The sequence below is a fragment of the Anabrus simplex genome, chromosome 7 (genome assembly GCF_040414725.1).
Source record: "Anabrus simplex isolate iqAnaSimp1 chromosome 7, ASM4041472v1, whole genome shotgun sequence".
Lineage (NCBI taxonomy): Eukaryota > Metazoa > Arthropoda > Insecta > Orthoptera > Tettigoniidae > Anabrus > Anabrus simplex.
Window position 1 is genome coordinate 30,723,800 of NC_090271.1, and position 21,831 is coordinate 30,745,630.

General features: G+C 41.4%; 1 protein-coding gene across 2 annotated transcripts in view; it reads left to right on the forward strand.

The window, feature by feature from the left end:
• The window catches only part of nrm (neuromusculin), a 1,172,097-nt gene that overhangs the window by 798,077 nt on the left and 352,189 nt on the right, over nt 1–21,831 (forward strand). For both annotated transcript variants that reach the window (XM_068228563.1, XM_067151064.2), the window contains exon 5: nt 14,937–15,121. In XM_068228563.1, the coding sequence (XP_068084664.1) occupies nt 14,937–15,121 (185 nt within the window). The remainder of the gene's footprint in view (nt 1–14,936; nt 15,122–21,831) is intronic.

A 21,831-nucleotide genomic window follows, 5' to 3' on the forward strand; every position in this document is an offset into this window, starting at 1 on the left:
TACTCTAATGTAAAACGAGGTAGCTGATCTAAAGTTGAAGAAGAAGATGGTCGGCAGATGCAGAGTGGGTCTCGGCACATAAGTGGCCACGGCTCTACCGTGGCTCTTCGCCTCTGCATTAGGGAGACGGAAGAGGTATGGACCTCACGGCTGACCCCAACCGTCGGCTGTCCTGAGAATGGTTTTCCGTGGTTTTTTCCATTCTCCTACACTAAGGTGAATGTCGGGACAGTTCCTAGTATAGGCCACGGCCTCCAATCCCCTCATCTCCTCAGAGCATCTCCTTCACCGTAACAAATCTCCCGGCCTGAGAGACGGCGTCACCGTCTAAGAGGCCCGTCTCTCCCTTCAGGGGAGAAATGAAAACATTTGAGTAGTAGTAGTAGTAGTAGTAGTAGTAGTAGTAGTAGTAGTAGTAGTAGTAGTAGTAGTAGTAGGATATCGACATGTCCTCAGACAAACATGCGACATGTTGTGTATAAAAACTAAGGTATTTGGAGATAAAATACAATATGTCGAAAGCTAAGGCATTTTAAAGGTTCCAGATAAGACAGCTAGAGTCGCTTCAATTGCAGGAAACTCACTGTAGAAGATAAACAGTTGAGTTCATGAAGAGATTTTGGAGGAATAGGAAAGTGAAAGTCATCAAGTCAATGAACAAGTTCTAACGTGCTCTATGAATATGCATAACGAAACAAGAAAAATAAGGAGAAGAATATGAAATGTCATGCGCACTCCGTCAGTTTAAAACGTCCATGTGAAGAAGCACTTTGTTCTTCCGCTAGCGTGTTACGGTCTCCTGAATGTTCGTAAGGAAAAACCTGATAGGAACGCTTGTCTATCCATTGCACTCTCCTACAGACCAGACATCAGATCATGTGTGTTAGGCCTTGTGTCCACAAGGCACTGTCTTTCAACTTCACTTCCTAGCACCATATTGTGATGAAAACCCTCAAAACTATAATAGGAATACCCTGTCATTTATAAATATGTACTGTGCCTATAGATTTAGCTGATGAAAATGGTATCATTAATAGAGCTGTTCAATAATGTAGAAAGTTCCTCGTTTTATGACTTCAAATGTTACTTTTCTTGTATGAGTTTTAATTTTTTAATTTCATGCGGCTAGCCTGGTGTTACCACATGACGTACCGGTATATAAAATCTAATGTAGTTGAAGATAAAATACCTGAAAAGGCAGACCCTGCGGCGAGGTGGGCGGTGTCCGCCGTGTATAAAGTGTAAGCGAGGTGTGTAATACATGAGTCGCAAGAATGTTGAGGACAGCACAGAATCCAGTCCCTGGGCCAAAGAAATTAGGCGTTTACGATTGAAGTCCCTCGACCCTACGAGGAATCCAACGCTGGGCTACGTGGACTGAAGGCCAAGATACCTGACTACTCACCTATAGAACCGGCTTGCAAACGCAACTAGGCCAGTACTTCTGCTCGGGACGTCACAAAGCTGACGGTGACTTGGAGCTAGAAACAGGAGAAGTTTGTTCGTACTTTCTGCTTTTATCCCATCCTGCCAAGTCCAGTAATGTAATGAAACCTGGAAAGGAGAGGGATGTGTTTAATGCTGAATACTTCCCCTGTAAATCTCTGTAGTTTCGGAACATTTCTGTATATTCCTGTAGATTTCATACACAGTGAGGGCTTTGTGGACCCCGTGGTCACGTACGGCTCAATAGCTTTTACCTGGAGACTAATCAAGCATAGAGAGTTGTAGATGTTTTTTACTGATAAGATGAGCTTTATGCTCAGGTAATCACTGTGGAGTGTTCTGTATCCTGCCCCTGGGCTCATGTGAGGCGACGTGCACAAAGGTCTGTGAGATACATGTGTATATAGAGTGCACGGTCTTCCATATCCAACAGAACCGATACCTATAGTCAGGCTTACGCTCTTTATTATTATTATTATTATTATTATTATTATTATTATTATTATTATTATTATTATTATTATTATTATTACCGCTGGCTCCGCGGTGTAGGGGTAGCATGCCTGCATCTTACTCGGAAGCACCGGGTTCAATTTCCTGCCAGGTCAGGGTCTTTTACCTGCATCTGAGGGCTGGTTCGAGGTCCACTCAGCTTATGTGAGTACAATTGAGAAGCTATCTGACGGTGAGATGGTGGCCCTGTTCTAGAAAGCCAAGAATAACAGCCGAGAGGATCCATCGTGCTGACCACACGACACCTCGTAATCTGCAGGCCTTCGGGCTGAGCAGCGGTCGCTTGGTAGGCCACGGCCCTTCGGTGCTTTTGCGTTATGGGTTTTATTTTATTATTATTAGCTGACCAAAATGTTTAATAGAACTAAGAAACTTAGAAAAGCGACGGACCTAGAACCAAGGTAAGCCATGAGATGCCTAATATTGCTTTTTCACCGGCCGAATTGGCCGTGTGGTTAGGGGCGCGCAGCTCCGACCTTGTATCCGGGAGATAGTGCGTTCGAGCCCACTGTCGGCAGCGCTGAACATGGTTTTCTCGCCAGGCAAATGCTGGGGGCTTTACCTTAATGAAGGCTATAGCCACTTCCTTCCCACTCCTAGCTCTTTCCTATCCCATCGTCGCCATAAGACCTATCTGTGTAAATTGTAAAAAGAAATGTTTCTCTAGGGGCTGGGAATAACCGAGTTGTTTTATTGTATTCATTAATGAGCCTGCATTAAAGATACCGTGTAATCATTGTTTTTTTTTTGGCCAGACTGAAGCTAGAATACATGAGTGTGGGGTGAATTCCGAAGTACAAAAAAATATTGTGTATCAGCTTAAAAGGATGCAAAACAAATTTAATCAATGATATTTGCAAATAATGCACTTATTTATTTGTTCATTTATCCTATGGATTTTAGTGCCGGTAGTGTCCGAGAACAACATGTTCACGTCACCGGTCCAGATCTTTCTAACTTAAGCCCATGAGTGACCTACGCGTGTGTAGTTTGGGATGATGATGATGATGATGTGGGGAGAGGATGAGGACCACTGTCGGCAAATAGCCATCTCCTGTCAAATAACACCAAGAGACCTGTTCAAGGCTTTATGGCTCCATCCGACGGTCGAATCATCATTAACAGTCATATGCCCTCACCCCATATGAGCACTGCGGAGAAGTTTGGAATTGAATCCAGACTTTTGGCACGCAATCTAGTGATTATAAACTGTATACCATACCACCTCTCCTACCCTACCGGCCAACATTCTGATGGTGAAAATGTTCTCCACCAACGGGACTCGAACTAGCTAACCACGATGTCCGACCATAGACTCGACGCCGTAAGGACCACTGGCCACCAGGCGGGCATTTTAGACGAAGGAATCCTCTCGGCCGATTTTCTTAGCTTTCTAAACCGTGGCCGCTATCTCACCGTCATCAATTTTTATCAGGTTGGCTGAGTGGACGTTGCACCGGGCCTCAGATCAGGTTGAACATTTCTGACCTGGCCGGGAACCGAACCCGGGTCCTCCGGACAAGAGTTAGTCACCTTATCCCTAGACATCGGGGCCAGCATAAAAATGAAAGTAGATATGAATTAATGAGACCTTTCCAGGCACGTAGAAACTTCAGACTGGTACGCTGTATCCTGGAATATTTTACACGAAAATTCGGTCCCCGTGGTTTGGATTGAATGTTCCCTTTCATATGGTCACTATATCAATTGTGGCTCTAAAATACAAATCTGCTTGAGAGAGTCCTTGATATACTGAGGATACCTAGACTCCCTTGGTGGATCGATCTGAGCTTTTCAAATTAAAATTCGTGTTCAGAAGGCAAACAGCACAAGCATTTCTTCGTCCAGTTGGAATTTTTCTTTCGAATATTATAAATCACATGAGAGTAGGAACAAAACAGTGTATTAACAATGTAATACAAGTGTTAAATAATTATAAAACATCTTATTAAACCATTTTGACTCCTTAATGAGAAGAAAACTTTGGTTCTAGTATTCTGTTTATTAATGTTATTATGTAGCACGGTCCATTGCTTTAGTGGTCTTCTTAAATATAATTACAATTTTCTTGTATGTACCGCTAATGCTATGTATTGATTCTATCACGATCTTGCCAGTGTCGTGCTATCAATCCATTACTTACGTTCATTTATGTCTCGGGGGTAAGTAATTGTTATCACCTGTATGAAGAGCCGGGTGACGTGAGGTGATTAAAGCCTTCCAAACGCTTTCCTTCACTACACCTGGGGCTTTTCTTCACGAGATGGCATGTTCTAATCACTTTAAAGCTTATTCCCTTTACCTAGTCTCAACAAAATGAGATTACGGGTCACATTCATCTTTCTTCTTGCTTGCTCATCAAAGTCGAGTTGGGATTTTCATTGATTTATGAGTATAGATGCTATAACACGCGCTGAGTAGCTGTTGTACTCCTACTTCATTACTGCAGCTATGGCTCATCCCGGCACGTAGCGAGGCAGGTAGCAATCGAAGCTAATTTCTGCGAGATTTTAATCCTCACATATGTCTTCATTTGTCTAGATATGTGATATTAGTAGATAATAATTTCGTGTGGCTATTTCTAGCCGAGTGCAGCCCTTGTAAGGCAGGCCTTCCGATGAGGGTGGGCGGCATCTGCCATGTGTAGGTAACTGCGTGTTATTGTGGTGGAGGATAGTGTTATGTGCGGTGTGTGAGTTGCAGGGATGTTGGGGACAGCACAAACAACCAGCCCCTCCGCAGTGCTCATATGGAGTTAGGGCATGTTACGCTGCTGATGGTGATTCGTCCGTCTGATGGAGACTTTAAGCCTTGAGCGGACCTCTTGGTGCTATTCGACTGGAGTAGGCTATGTGCCGACACCGGGTTTCACCCCCTCCCTTCCTACTACGATATATCCTGTTATTCATTTCATCTCATTAATTCCTCTGATTAGGATAACGTCAGGAAGGGCATCCGGCCGTAAAACCTCACTACTTTTATTTATCTTCATAACCGACCCCGTAGATAAACGGGACAGGGGTTGGACTTACATACAGCTACTTTAAGGCTGAATTCTTTCTATCATTTGAAGTGGACAGAAACAAGGTGATCTCCGGAATCGTACCTGGCAGAGCCGAGTTATACTAAGCGTTCCTTTGTTGTCTCTACAGATACCTCTGTCTTCCACGAACCTCTTTTCCATTCTCAGCACGCACATCCCTGCAAGTGCGAGCGAAAAACTGTACGCGAGCTATCGCTTTGTCGTTCTCACACCGCGTCGCACCGGTTTACGGGAACTGTCCACTGCTGGAACACCTTTCATGTCAGCTTCGAAACAGAAACCGTGATAGTTTAGTGGATTGGTAGATACAGTATGTGGATTCATTTCTCAGCAAACGGTACCCATTTTCTAAACCCACTACTTTCTAGTTTAGGTATCAGATACACGTACCAAAAGCCCAATGTAAACTATCCCTCTATCCGGGAAACTCCGATTGACGAGCATGTGTTCGTCTTCCGTAATTGAGGCTAGTTCAGTTTTAACATTTTCGTTGCCCGCCATGCTGAGTTCTTCGAAACCCCGGCTTCTTATCCAAGTCGTAGGCGTATAGTCTAATCTTTCTGCCATTTCATTTACTTTTTCCTCGTTATGTAGGCCTACACTTTTTTAACCCTTCGCTTCTTATGGAGTAAAGAACAGTTCATCTCAATTTGTTTACGAGGTTCCGCTCGGTCTCTCTATGTGGAACGCGCACACCTGAAAATTGTTACAAATCGCCTAACGAATTCCCTGCAAGACTGTTTTCACATAATTATCGTACATAAAAACCGTTTCCTCTACCGTGTACACACGTGGAGACATTATGCGATTTATACGCCGAGGTAATACTTCACAACTCGAGAACAGTTGAAGCGACAGATCAACACTTAATACACGTCTTAGGCACGGACCTGAACAGCGAAGTGCGGGCAATTTCGTCCTGTCACTCCGCTGTGTAACGGTAAATTACGAGTCAACGGGAGGCAGATAAGATGGGCGCACCTGCCGGCCAACCGATGAGAGATACTCACTGATACACGTTACTATAACACAGCAGAATCAAACAAGCACGGACATTTTCTTTCTTTCTTTCTTTCTTTCTTTCTTTCTTTCTTTCTTTCTTTCTTTCTTTCTTTCTTTCTTTCTCTTTCTTTCTTTCATTATCTTTCATATAATTGTTTAGAGCACAGCTGGGAAATTCTCGATTCCATTGTCGATTTTTTCTAGTGGCTTTACGTCGCACCGACACAGATAGGTCTCATGGCGACGGTGGGACAGGAAAGGCCTAGGAATGGGAAGGAAGCGGCTGTGGCCTTAATTAAGGTACAGCCCCAACATTTGCCTGGTGTGAAAACGAGAAACCACGGAAAACCATCTTCAGGGCTGCCGACAGTAGAATTCGAACCCACTATCTCCCGGATGCGAGCTCATAGCTGCGCGCCCCTAACCACACGACAAATTCGCCCGGTAGATTGATGGATTGGAGACGGCAGCAGTGCCCTGGCCACCCTTCTTACCATCGCCCCCCATTTACTTGCCCCACCTCCAGTTACGAACGAGTAGGCTACACGGTTCGGGTCACGCAGCTCTGAGCTTGCATTCGGGAGATGATGGACTCAAATCCCACCCTCTGGAGCCCTGAAGGAGATTTTACGTGGTTTCCCATTTTTTACAGCAGATGTTGTTCTTTGATTTAGGCCACGGTCGCAACCCTACTACTCCTGGCCGATGATTTAGTGCGAAGTGAAACACCAGTTAAAGAAATACCACTGTATAGTGGGAAGATATTCGAAATACAATATTTAAAACAAATTGAATTTCAAAACTAAAAATCTACAATCTAAATCCACCATATTTCCCTAGTACATGCCAAATAATAATAATAATAATAATAATAATAATAATAATAATAATAATAATAATAATAATAATAATAATAATAATAATGGGCCGATGACCTAGATGTTAGGCTCCTTTAAGCAACAAGCTTTAAATAACAACCAATAATAATAATAATAATAATAATAATAATAATAATAATAATAATTTTATGCGTGTTACGTACCACTAACAACTTTTACGGTCTTCGGAGACTCCGAGGTGACGGGATTTAGTGCCGCAGGAGTTCTTTGACGAGCCAGTAAATCTACCGACACAAGGCTGACGTATTTGATCACCTTCAAATACCACCGAACTGAGCCAGGATCGAACTTGCCAAGTTGGGGTCAGAAGGCCAGCGCCTCAACCGATGAGCCAACAGCCAGGCTGAAATTTCCATCTCCAGGTGGTGTGCGGAACCGGGTGGGAGATTACTTTTAGCATTTATTGAGATGAAACTTGTTGTGAAAATTACAATAGTGATTTCTTTATTAATGTGTCTACCCGGTGTGATAAACCCAGGGGATGCAGTAATCCAATATAGTGCAGAGTATGTGCCTGCCAGATGCACTAACCCAACATGATGCGAAGTATGTGCCTGCTAGATTCAATAACCCAATATTATGCGAAGTATGCGCCTACTAGATTCAGTAACCCAACACTCTATGAAGTATACGCCTGCCAGATTCAGTACCCCAACATAATGCGAAGTATGCGCCTGTTAGATTCAGTAACCCAATATACTACGAAAACTGCGCCTGCCAGATTCAGTAACCGAACATAATGCGAAGTTTGCGCTTGCCAGATTCAGTAACCCAATATACTACGAAGAATGCGCCTGCCAGATTCAGTAACCCAACATACTACGAAGTAAGGGCCTGCCAGGTTCAGTAACCCAACATACTACGAAGTAAGCGCCTGCCAGATTCAGTAACCCAACATACTACGAATTAAGCGCCTGCCAGGTTCAGTAACCCAACATACTACGAAGTAAGCGCCTGCCAGGTTCAGTAACCCAACATAAGGTAAATCCGGAACAGATGCCGCTCCAGTAGAGATGCCGCATACACCGTAGCTAAAGGTTCCCATCGTTACAGCTAGATGGCAATATGTGTGGTTTTTCAGTTTCTAAGGAAGAACTACTGTCTGCGAGTGTAACGAAATTTGCTCGTATATTACGCCAATTATAGCCGATATCTTGAGGCGAGTACATGTTTCCTCCTGACAAAGTTTTTCCGTGTGTTAATTTATTGTATACTAAGTTGGCTTCAAATGCTTAAATCAGACGTTTTTAGTAAAGTAGACGTCAGAAGCATAACTGTAGTTGAGAGTAAACTAATTTTGGGCCATGATAGCCTTGAGGTATGACAACAGGAGGGTGCGGCGTCTCTCCCTGATAGTTGGGAGAGTTGCCGCACAACAATCCGGCTGATATGCCTCATTGCTATCAGATTCTACAAGCGATCTGGAAACATTCAATACTATTCAGAGTGTACCGCTATTTTATTCGAATATTTTATCGTCTCACAATTCTTAATATACATCATCTATTTTTACTGATTTCATTGGTAACATTATTTTATTATATAAAATTATATTATTTTCAGAAATAAAAATTTGCGACATGCCTGCTCAGTAAAAAAGTAAGGGCACTGTTGAAAGACTTCAATGGACAGAGAAAAATTTAAGAGAGGCTGTTGAAAGACTGAAAGCCAAGGAAATACTGATCAGGGAGGCAGAATCATACTACAGAATTCCGGAACGAACACTGAAACTTAGAATGCAGTCAGGAAATCTGGAAAATGGCCCTCTGGGTCCAGCAGGTATAGCTACTTCAATAATCACCGAAGTCAAAATGATATTCAAAAAAGGATGACTGTATCCAGTGTTTGAGTTACAAACAGTGGCTGCATGAATCTTGCTCCACATATAACGACTGTTGCAGCAAAATTGCTAGAGAACAAAGTTTTAAGAAACAATCTGTAAAAACTTGTAAGAGTTTTTGATTCAAGAATCCTGCCTTGGACATGTTTTCAAATTACTGTGTCAGGACAGAGTTATACTCATTATGATTTTGATGTTTCCTTTATATAACACGACGGCCCCGTGGTGTAGGGATAGCGTGCCTGCCTTTCGCACGGACGCCCCGGGTTCGATTTCCGGCCAGGTCAGGGATTTTTCTCTCGACCTGAGGGCTAGTTCGAGGTCCTCTCAGCCTACATGATTAGAATTGAGGAGCTATCTGACGGTGAGATGGCGGCCCCGGTCTCGGAAGCCCAGAATAACGGCCGAGAGGATGCGTTGTGCTGACCACACGGCCCCTCGTAATCTGCAGGCCTTCGGGCTGAGCAGCGGTCGCTGGGCAGTCCAGAGCCCTTTCGAGGGCGTTAAGTGCCGTGGGATTTTATATAACACAGTGAAGAATCCATTGCACATGCACATTCATAGTAAATCGAAATTAAAATATGATTAATTTAATGTTGGAAATTATCAGATAGATTCTTTTACCATTGAATGATATTATATGGATATAATTGTCTTGTAGTACGTTCTAGTGTTAGGTTATATTAAAGTTGAAGAAACTGGCTTAAATTTGATTTTGTCATTAATTATTTTACTTGCGGCATCTCTCCCGAGCAAAGTCGGCATCTGTACCGGGATCCAGGGAGAGACGCCGCTGATGCAACAATATCTTTGTTCCCTCCATTTCCCCATTTACTTTCAATTACCAATATTTTGTTTATCTCTGATCAAACGTACATGTTTTCAAATTATGCTCGATGAATTTGCAACAATTTTAAAAGTAAATATACCGAGATATAACAAAAGACATAAAAAGTGCGGCAACTCTACCGGAATTACCTTACTACGAAGTATGCGCCTGGCCAGATTCATTAACCCAACATACTACGAAGTATGCACCTGGCAGATTCAGTAACCCAACATACAACGAAGAATGCGCCTTCCAGATTCAGTAACCCAACATACTACGAAGTAAGCGCCTGCCAGATGCAGCAATCCAACATTCACTGTATTCGTATCTGAAGCGGCCGGTACGTAATTCAGTGCTAGCATCCTGATTTTGAACCTTTCCTAATGGAGTTTTAAGGACAATGTTTAGCTCATCATAGCAACACATTGCTTATTCTAGTTAAACAGAAAGTTTCAGACTGCCCCATGTTTCCATGCTTGTCCGGTAGACCTAGCACCTTGAGTGATCGCTGGGGACTCCCAAGCCGCGAGATGCGCCCCCTGTGTGGTGTTCTCTGTAATTAGTGGCAAATACGAGACCAAGGCAGGTCCTTTGACTTCTGCTCCCCGTTAATTAGAGCGGCTCAAGATTCCTACATGCTGCAGCTAAATCAATTTAGAGTTTACGACAGAGTTTGGATAGCACATTAAAGCCAGACTGAAAGAGCAATTATTATGCAGCGTTGCATCCCAAGACTGGGCCGTTTATGAAGAAGTCCCTTGACCACTTCCCTACTTCTTGAGAACTTATCTTATTGAATACGTGTAATTTATTTATTCATTTTTTATTTATTTATTTATTTATTTATTTATTTATTTATTTATTTATTTATTTATTTATTTATTTATTTATTTATTTATTTATTTATTTATTTATTTATTTATTTATTTATTTATTTATTTATTTATTTATTTATTTATTTATTTATTTATTTATTTATTTATTTATTTATTTATTTATTTATTTATTTATTTATTTAAAGTTTATAATCCTGCGTTGCAATTATTATACACAGTGCCTCTCTCCTCTATGGCAAAATAGCAAGGAAATAATTTGTAATTGATAAGGAAGGTAACTCCAAGATGCGTACCCCAGTTCGCTACCATTTTCGTACTACAACTGTTTGCTGCTAAGACGACAGATATGCCTCCAGGCCAGCACCTGATGAGGGTAGAGCAACTTTCAGTGCTCAGTAACAGTCATAACATACGCCGTTTAAGTGTGAGAGCGAATAGGGCATGTGCACGAGACCTTTCCGTATTGCAATCTGCGGGCAGAATGTTGGTGAGTGCGCCTCGTGTAACAGGTTGAAAAACAAAGTCACAGCAGCTGCACGCTAGATGCGTATTCTCCTTCAACTTTGATAAACTGTAATTAACGAATAGTATAACAGTAATGTATTGGACCACCCCAGTCACCTCCCTCCGTTTTGCCATGTAGCAGATACTCCCCCTAATGAAAGATTAATTCTGACGAAATTTTTAAAGTTATATTTTGAAATTTTGTGCAAAAACGTTCAGCCGACATAAAGAGCAGAATTGCATACGCAAAGGTTCCCCGTTACAAGAAAAGGGTGCAGCTTACATCAAGAAATCTAAATAAGAAGACCAAAAACTGTGGCTCTGTATGACTCAGAAACGTAGATTATTGATGCATGTGATAAGAAACGTGTGGAGACGTGGTGCTGAAGGAGGATGGACAAGATTTCACGGACAGCAAAACTCACAAAAGAAGAAATTCTTAGAAGAATAAGTGAAAAAGAAGATCTTTATTATCAACATACATAGTAACAACAAACAATGATAAGATAAATCCAAACCCAAACCCCATGGCACTTCAGCCCTTGAAGGGCCTTGGCCTACCAAGCGACCGTTGCTCAGCCCGATGGCTTCCTAGACCGGGTGATAAGATAAATAAAGTTGTTAAATTCAAATACTTAGGTGATATAATACAATCTAATGGGTTTGATAAAGAAGCAAATCGCGAGAGAGCCAGAAAAATGGAGCTTGCATTCCACCTTACAAAAAAAAAAAAAAAAACACGTAGGTCTACAACAAGAAAGCGATGTCTATTAGGACAAAACTACGCCACTATCAGGCATTAATTCAACCAGAGTGCTTGTATGCTTCAGAATGCTTGGGAAAGGAAAGAAGCAGCAAGCTGGAGAATGAAGGAGTACTGGCGCCAAAATCATGACGAGTTATTTGCGTGGTCCACAGCTGGCCAAAATCGATAAAAGAAGAAGAACATTAAGAAAGAGAAGACCCCAATTAATTGTCAATCTCTACAGGTACAATAGTTTGATAGTAAATGTTATGGAAGGAGTGATTCATGGCAAGAGAGGAAGAGGAAGACCTAGACTGATCAGAGAAGATGTATGAGCAGGTTCATATGAGGTAATGAAAAAAATTAATAGATTACAGAGAGGAATGGAGGATAATTGCTGCCAAACAATATTAGGATTGAGAATAGAGAAGAGTGCGAATTCCTAGGTGACATCTTTCTAATTATGCACTCTACTTGTAAGGGATATTCGACTTATTTTATGTACTCGTATATTTCGTGTGAATTGCTATGCGATTACTTGTGTTTTGTAATATTACACTAGTTGTGAGTAATTTTACATTTTCGTGTATTTTTAATTCTTCTTCTTAATATCTTTACTGTAGGTTGACCACAATCGTAGCGACGCCTGCTTGCTGTTTGGCTGTCCTTATCAGTTCACTCGAATCTAGCCCTGTACATTCCCTAAGTCCCTCAGCCAAGAGTGATCTCTAGGACCACAACTTTGACTTCCACCAATTTCCCTGTTTGATCAATTATAGAAGGTTTTACTTATCGTTCTTCACAATATGCACAAGGCTGTCTTTTTTTCCTTTTGCTCAGAGCATTGTTCGCGTCCTCCTCATGCGCCTGAGTACGACAGTATTGGAGACAGACTTAGTCAACGAGATTCGCAACATCCTACGGAAAACCCATCCCTCAGAGATATTTATTCTCCTAATGGTGTAACGTTTTGTACAGAGACACTGAATATACATAGTACCTGACGAAGTTGTGACGTGTCTCCATGTTGAGGCTTCCGTCACACAACAGATTCCTCATTTTTAGGTATAATTTTGATATAATTTCTTTGAATATTCCGTTCTCGTGAAATCTTTTAAATAACTTTATGTACGGTAATTTATGTTTTCATTTGACGAATTGATTGACAAATTTACATTACCCTCACCTAATTTTACACCTATTACTTTAAAATCATCATTAGGAAGTAAGTCTATCGTCGCATTGTTCCCCTACGTAATTCATTCTTCTCCATTTGCCTTACATGACTCTACCACTGGAGTTAATTGATATTCATAGCTTTGATTATTAGAGTTCATTCCTCACTTAGCCTTTATCTCCTCGTCGCCAAACCACTGTTCTCACCTGTTTGTACTAGCGATCATTCGTCCATATCTCTTACATCCAGATTATGAACAAGATAATTTGAGTCCACACAACTTTCACTCCTTTCTAGAAAAATTGGTCTGAAAACAGAGTTATGTAGAGGTACAGTAATTTCGTCTGAGAGGTCATTTATTCCTCACAGAGTTCCATTGATCGCAACTGCGAGCTCACTACATTCGAATGTGACCAAAGTACTCATGTTTGCTGTTGTGCATGACCTCCAGCTCTTTGTTCACACGTTGGAGTACTTCAGTGTTACGTATTTTGTCAACCCATGATGTTCAGAGCAGGCGGTGGTAGCACCACATCTTAGATGGTGCTCCCTGTTAAGGTCCAAGTCTTGGCACCATAAACTAAGATAGAAAACACATAACACTGAAGTAAACGGAGACGGAGATTGATGTTAAAATCCCTGTTACAGAGAAGTTTGCTCATTCTCTTGAATGCAGTCCTTGCCTGTTCAATCCGGGACCTACAGTAATTTCAACAGCACTGTTCCAGCTGGGCCGAGATACTTTCAGTGTTGGGCTTGCTCCAGTGATGTACCAGCTACTGTCAAATTAACAGGTTGAATGACAGATTTTCTTATGATCATTACTTTAGTCTTTCTCGTGTTTAAATGCAGACCTGCTGCAGCACTGTGTTCAACCACACAGCTGCAGATCTTCAGCACTTGACAGTACCATCTGCATATCGCAGATTACTTATTGTGATCTCATTAACAATGACTATTATTATTATTATTACTATTACTATTATTATTATTATTATACTTTTGGCCCTCTAAAGAGCACCGTTAGTTAACACTGGTCTTATTATCTTCCCAAAACTCCCTCATTCTCTTGATACGTCTCTGTTGTTTCTCTTGTGCCTATGTTTTTTGAGTTTCAAATGTTTTCTCGTCAGTTCCTTGGGAATGTTCTTGTGCGAGTTCATTTTATGTGTGTACGTAGTCTGTGTAGCTGCCAGGGGGTCAATATTAGCTTTTGTGAGATCCTTTTGAGTGCCCACTAGCCAGCGTACTTTGGTGGTTTGTCTGGTCCATTGATGATGAGGAAGATTCCCTTGGTCAATTGCGACTCGCCCATTTGTGCTATTTGTCCGTGCGGCTAAACTGAACCTGTCGATGAGTGAATAAAGTTATTCAGGGCTTTTACGCATCGAGATGCATCTTGGAACTTCGACCCAAATATTTTTTTCTCAGAATCTGCGGTTGGACTTTCTTTATGTCTTTGATTTTGGTGATTGATGATGATACCTCAGTAGCGTAAGGTACTTAAGCGAGAACGACTGTGTGGTTGTGGTAAGTTTGCCTTTGGTAGAAAGTGATTTCTTGTTGTAGATATTGTTCCAGATGATTGTGTAGACTTTTCGTATTATTTCTGCGCGGGTTTGCTGTCGATAATTCGTCTCTGCTAGGACAAAAGGTCATATCTCCCAATGTTCTTTCCATCCATTATTTTCCTTGAGACTGGTCACGCCTTCCAGCCACATATGGATATTTAGTCCATCAAAAGAATATTCGTTGCGTACATTTTCCTATTCTTACGTGGAAATGTATGTTTGCATGATTTACTTACGCACTCCTACAGTATAATATACTTAAGCTTCATTTTCCTTATATGACCATTTGCCCGAACAGCGACGAATTTCACCGAATTACTTGAAGTGATCAACTTGTATGGTCGCAAGTGATCCCAGACTTCAAGTCCACATCCTACGTTTTCAAATAATAATAATAATAATAATAATAATAATAATAATAATAATAATAATAATAATAATAATAATAATAATAATAATAATAATAATAATAATAATAATATCTTCGTTTACAGCAACTGTCTCATTGTGACCACGTGTCTTCTGTTCCAGTGAGGCCGCTGAAGCTGGAACTGTCGGGAGTGTCGGTGCACGTCGTCCAAGGCAGTATCGTCACCCTGTTGTGTCAAGTGACCGGCGCACGACCCGCGGCCAACATCACGTGGTATAACGACACTGTGGCCTACGATGACAGTGAGATGAATGCGGAGCGAATTCTCACCAGCACCTCAGCAAAGGTAAGTTAATACTCAGAGTCCAATTGATTTTCGAATTATTGAAATAATATTGCTTGAAACGTCTTTAACCATTATTGTTAGAAACATGTTCACGTAATATTACAAATTGCACAAAGCAAATTATCTTCCTTTAAATAAGTGGTCTATTATCTATTTATTGGAAAAGCACCAAAAGTGTTATTAATGGAACTAAAAACTCCTTGATTTGATGGGTTAACTGTATAAAAACCGTACAAGATTATTACAAAAGCTTTTTATTTCTGAAATCTACATACAATGCCATTTTTTCATTTGGTTCTAAAAATGATATCGTCCAGGTGACGACCTTGAAGAGCGACGCACATATTCAGCCGTTCAATAAAGTTTTCAAAATCTCTGCGCAGCATATCTGGCGTTATTCCAGCGATGACATCAGCAATTGCTTCCTTAAGGGCTTCCACGGTCCTTGGTCGAACTTTATAAACCTCAGATTTGAGGTAACCCCAAAGAAAATAATCGCATGGGCTTAAATCGGGGGATCGAGGGGGCCAATGAAACATCCCCTCGTAATGAGATCACGCGGCCGGGAAACTGTTCTTGCAGAAGTTGGCGAGAGCGACGGGCGGTATGAGCCGTGGCACCATCCTGTTGAAACCAAAAGGCTTCCATTTTGGGGAAGAAAAAGTTCTCCAACATCTCACAATAGCGCACAGCGTTCACAGTAACGGTTGCATCTTCCGATTCAAAAAAGTAGGGGCCAATAATGCCTATAGAGTACACAGCACACCACACAGTCACTTTTGGTGAATGAAGAGGTCTTTGGTGAAGATTGCGTGGGTTTTCAGCTGCCCAGTAACGAAAATTTTGCTTATTTACTGTGCCCGAGAGGTGAAAATGGGCCTCATCACTAGACCACAGAACAGCACCGGGTTGTAATGAAGCTAACATTGCATTGCAAGCATCTGTACGTTTAACAAAGTCTTCTGGCCTCAATTCTTGAACAACCATCATCTTATAGGGGTGTAAATGAAGATCACAGTGTAAAATTCGCCTTACCGTTATGGACAGCAGCATGTTTCCGCGCAGAGCGCGATGGGGATTGTTCAATAGACGCTCTCACCGCCATGATGTTCAGGTGTCCTCACACTTCTTGGTTGTCCGACTGGTTTTCTAGGAAGTGCAGATCCTGTCGCCCGTACACTTGTAATCCATTTCCTTATGGTTTTAGCATCAGGAACACTGTCATGACGATTCAAACCAAACCGCCTACGAAATTCCCTCTGCGTCGCCACCACACTATCGTTATTTTTAAAAAACGTTTCGACTACAAAACCACGATGCTCGCCAGTCCACGGCATGGTGACTACTAAAATGGCGTCTTTCCCCCCACCAAATGCTACTACTCCCAATCCGCTTACTCACGTGCACGATCTTCAGTGATTTATTGAAACTAGGGAGTCCACTCTGCCCCACCCTGTACTTCTTATTGAGCGTGATCGTGATCACACAGAGACTTTGATGTATAGAAGTCACCAGTGGTAAGCTAGCACGGCGAAAAACAGACTGATGAAGACCATATATCTACAACCAGTCCAGCGTTAGCTAACTTTCATCGGCAATTCATGTGAGACCCATTGTCCTACTTGATACTATTTTCTGTGCTGATGGAGGTGGGTTGCAAGAGTTTCTGCACTAACATTGAAATCTTCTCCTAATATTTCACAAGCATCCATATCAATAGCTACCTTGAGAGCCTTTTTATCTATGGCGTGTGACCGTCGTGCGCTGAATGCAACCTTGTTTAATTCATCACCGCCTTTTTCAAAACAGCCAAAACCACCATTGAATAATAATAATAATAATAATAATAATAATAATAATAATAATAATAGTATAACGTAAGAGTGCGGTTAGACAAAGCATAACTCCTGCAGAAAGTACAACTCACAGCCAAGACGACTATGGGAAGAAGAACCTATCGAGGAACGCCAAACTCGACACTATAGGATGACCATCTGGAATGCTGCATTGTACGCTACTGAGACATTAGGCAAAAGAGCTTGTATTCGATTGGAAAAGGAGGAAATAAATATCCTGAGACATGTATGGAGTATAAAAAACAGGGTGAAATATGGGGGTATAGATCAAGGCAGGAGATATACAACTACGAGAAAGTAGAATCAGTTTCAAGTGTATTACGGAAAAGAAAGTTAAGTATCGTAGGATGGATGACGACAGGTTAACAAAGACGATATGGAATGTGACATGGTTAACGGGAAATAACTGGATCAAGGAAGTTAGGGAGGATTGCAAGGCTATTGCTATAATAAATAAATATCCACTAACAGGATAGATCTGTTTACAAAAAGCTCGTCGAAAGTCACAAATGGACCGATACTAAGATAAGATCCAAATCACAGACGCGGAGAGAAATGGGAGAAGTGAAAGAATGAAGAGATGCTGAATCCTAACGAATAAAATAAATAATAAATAATTTTGAATTTTCGTGAATAGCGACCTGTTACCAGCTGGTCAGACAATTAATGCAGCTGTGCGTTCACGGAAATTGTGGCAAGTTCAAGGAAAATAGATACAGATCTAATTTATGTAATTCCGTTACAGATAGCCAAGAATGCCCTCTGATGCTATTATTCGTCTTGTTTGAGAAGCAGTCTGACACATTTCCTGACCGTGACTCTTCCGATCACCATCTGCACCATTTAGTAAACACCCATATTAGAGAACGACTGTTTCCGACCCTCGACAGAACAGTATTCACACAGGATAAATTCGTCAGTTATACCACAGTGGGATCCATGATCTTCTGGAGTATTGCGGAGATGTCTTGATCCTGATGCGACAAGGTAGTGTGCATAACTCCATGTCTGTGCGTCAAAATCAGGCATAATATTACTGGCCTTTTATTAATTTATAGTGGTAGGCACTTGGTGTGTATTTGGCCCACCTTTACGGCTGGATGCCCTTCTTGACGCCAACGCTATGTGAATGAATCTTTTCACTATTACGTGTTTCTGTGGGGGTTGGTAGTGTGATGCGTTGTCTGTAAATGAACACGAAGACAAACACACACCCCGAGTCATAGGAATTATTGATAAATATACATCGCTGTAGTACGTTCACCGTTTAAGTTATTTCAATAACACTAACATTCGAAAAAGTAGAAAGGTTTCAAGATATCAGAGGGTCCAATTCAAATAAATATTAAGAGATATATTTAAACATTTTCCATATTCATTCCTTGTGGAAAATACACAAGTAGCATTTTACGCCATATAGACGTACTAACTGCATTGTATGCAATTGCAGCAGATCTGACATATCACGATCTCCAGCACGACTACGTTGCAGTCTTCTCCATCCTTCTCGATGTTTCGCCAGTCTCATGACCTGTAAAATTATCTCCCTGTTACTCTGTCCAGCGTCTGGGAACTCATGCACGATCTCCCTTTCCAGCTACTTGCCCTGCGGCGAAGAGTCATTCTAGGAACCCTTCTTCGCGCTCTGCGAAGTGGCCAAATAATTGTAGAATTGTTTGTGCACGTATTGTTGACTATCTGGTCCTGATGCGAAGCCCCTTCGAAATCGACTTGATGATGTGGGAAGCTTTCCAAGATGCGATGCGCCTTTCTTCAGCTCTAAGATTCAAACGAGTCGATTCTCTGTCTACGTCTCTGCACTAGAGAGGAAGATGGATCCGTTCTACATTCTACAGGGTCTTTCACTCAAAGTGGGGCCGGCCGGCGCAGCGGGTAGATGGGCGAGTTGGTCAGACGAGCACACGGCAACTCACTGAGCTTGGGGCCGGGAGAGCGCCCGTATGAATCGCATGCAAATATCAGGCACACATAATAACGCATAATCAAAGTGAAATAAATTTCTCACCTTGTCACAGTAGATGTTGAAAATGTCCTCCACCTGCATCTACACATTTCTGCCTTCATCTAAGGACATTTTCATTCACACGCATTAGTTCATCTACCGAGACAGCCTCAATTCCTCTCGTAATATTTTGTTTGAGTTCATCTTCAGTGTGAGGGTTTGTTGCATAAAACCTATTTTTCAATTTTTCCCATAAATAAAAATCGCAAACCGCGATCTTGTGCGGTTTACTAATTACTCTGTTGTCAGTTGCTAGGGGCTTTGCGTCGCACCGACACAGATAGGTCTTATGGCGACGATGGGATAGGAAAAGCCTAGGAGTTGGAAGGAAGCGGCCGTGGCCTTAATTAAGGTACAGCCCCAGCATTTGCCTGGTGTGAAAATGGGAAACCACGGAAAACCATCTTCAGGGCTGCCGATAGTGGGATTCGAAACTACTATCTCCCGGATGCAAGCTCACAGCCGCGTGCCTCTACGCGCACTGCCAACTCGCCCGGTACTCTGTTGTCAAAAATGTCCTCAATTTAACTTAATGACTCGATAGCCGTATGCGCGGTTGCCAAGTCTTGCTGTAAATATTCAGACTGGCATTCATTGTCCGTCAATATCGTTAAAAAGTGGTACGAGAATGTCATTCCTATATCTCTATCCAGTGATTGTGGTTTCAAAAACTACAGGCCCTATTATCCTGTCTGCAGTTACTGCCGTCTACACTCCCATTTCCACACTGTGCATGAACTGAAACAAAATATCACGAGAGAAATTGAGACTCTCTCGGTAGATGAACTAATGCGTATGAATGAAAATTTCTTTGGATAAAGCCAGAGATGTGTAGATGCAGGTGGAAGATATTTTAAACATATTTTGTGCCAAGGCGAGAAATTATTTTACACTGATTATGCGTTATTATGTGTGCTTGTAATTTACACGCGATTCACACGGGCGCTTTCCCGGCTCCAAGCTCAGCGAGTTGCCATGTGCTCGTCTGACCTTCAGCTCTACCATCTACCCGGTGCGCTGCGCCGGCCGACCCCAGTTTGAGTGAAAGAACCTGTAGAATTTAGAGTAACAGAGACAGAACAGGCTTTCCATAATGAGATATTTGTGTTATGACACTCTTGGCTTTAGAAATTCTCCATTTGATTTCAACCTCACAGCTACCTGCCCTAGTTTTGATAGATCCAAGATAGAACATTTCCGAGAGTGTTCTTATCAAATCAAATTATTGATCCCATAAATAATAATCATAGTTGTTTCCTTCATGTTGATTTTCAATCCATCTTAGTGCTGTTATGCGAGCAACGACTGTTTTCATTTCTCGCTCATCCATGGCAATGAAGACCGTGTCATCTGCGTTTAGGAGACCTTCTTACTTTCAACAGAAAATCCTGTATCTCATCTATCAAATGCAGTTCTCAAGATGAATTCGCCGTAATTTTAAAGAGTATAGTGATAATACACAATCTTTAACATTGTATTTTCCTGTCTAGAAATCTGAAGAAAATTTACTATTGATTCTTACAGCAGTTTGGATTTTGTTAGCGCTATTGAGCTGATCATGTGTGGAAACAAAGAGATATTTCTCTTCCAGTTTCACCTTGTGCACATACGAGTAGTGTCCAAGAACAGCGTTGTTCCCATCACGATGGTATCGGGGAGTTATTGTCTTACTTGAGCCAGACATGAAATATGTCGAGAATCTATTTTCACAATGTATCAGTTAGGTCAGTGACAGCTGACCATACTGCAAGAGCATTAATTCGAAATTAACTTATTTTCATGTTGATTTGCTATGATTTCGATGTAATAGCATTGTGCTGAACAGTGGTGCAACTGGGCTCGGCTTTAGTGCGTCTGGACGTGTAATTGCGGCGCCACTGGCCGTCGCGACGCCTGTAATTAGAGCGCTCGAGCAACTCCTGTCATCATCCACACACTGACACAGCACGAATTTAAATTTCCGACCTGCAGTTGGAAAATGAATGTACACGCTCACGCATTTAAAGCTGTGCTCCTTTTTTAATTTCTTTCTACCTAATCTAGGACCAGCTTACTTAATATTTGAATTTATGGAAGGATAAATTGAAAGCTTGAAATGGAATGTTGGATCTTTATTAAAACTGAACTCGTCATACATCACATTTTAAAATTCATCATTTCTGCAATGCAGGACTTACTTTGCCCGGTGCTATTCATTTAGAATGCATATGCGTTTTTTTAAGTAACGACGAAATGGCATGGAAAATATTCGTTTTTGTGTTTCATGCCGTGAATATTGAATGTACATGCTTTTAACCTAGTATTACATTATATTTTATAAATATTGCAAAACAGTGTTTGTATGTAATAGGATTTGTTATGATTTTATTCATTTCTAAAAACTGTTTTAATTAATTCGTTTGTGACAATATGTTCGCTCAATATACCTGTGAGGCTTTTAGAACAGGTGAGTTGGGTATTTACATACATATGAAGATAGAAGCATCTTTTTCGAATTACACATTGAAAAGTCTTCCACTGCAACTCACAAAGTATCAACGACAGCATTTTGATCGATAAAGTGCTAGGAAATGCAATTTATTTTTATATTTTTGTTTATCAATGCTTCAAGTACTTGAAAAATTTATTTCAATTGACTATCAATATTTTAACCCTGCAGTGGGTCGGTCTGAGAGACCCAGTTCAGTAAGTTTTTATTGCTCCTGTTGCCGGCATGCACCAAGCTCTTCCCCCTCCCCCTCACCTCCACGAAACACAATATCCAATCTCCACAGTTCATTGTGTAATGACTTGTCGGGTCTGGTCGACCCAGTGTGCCCATTTTTGCTGGA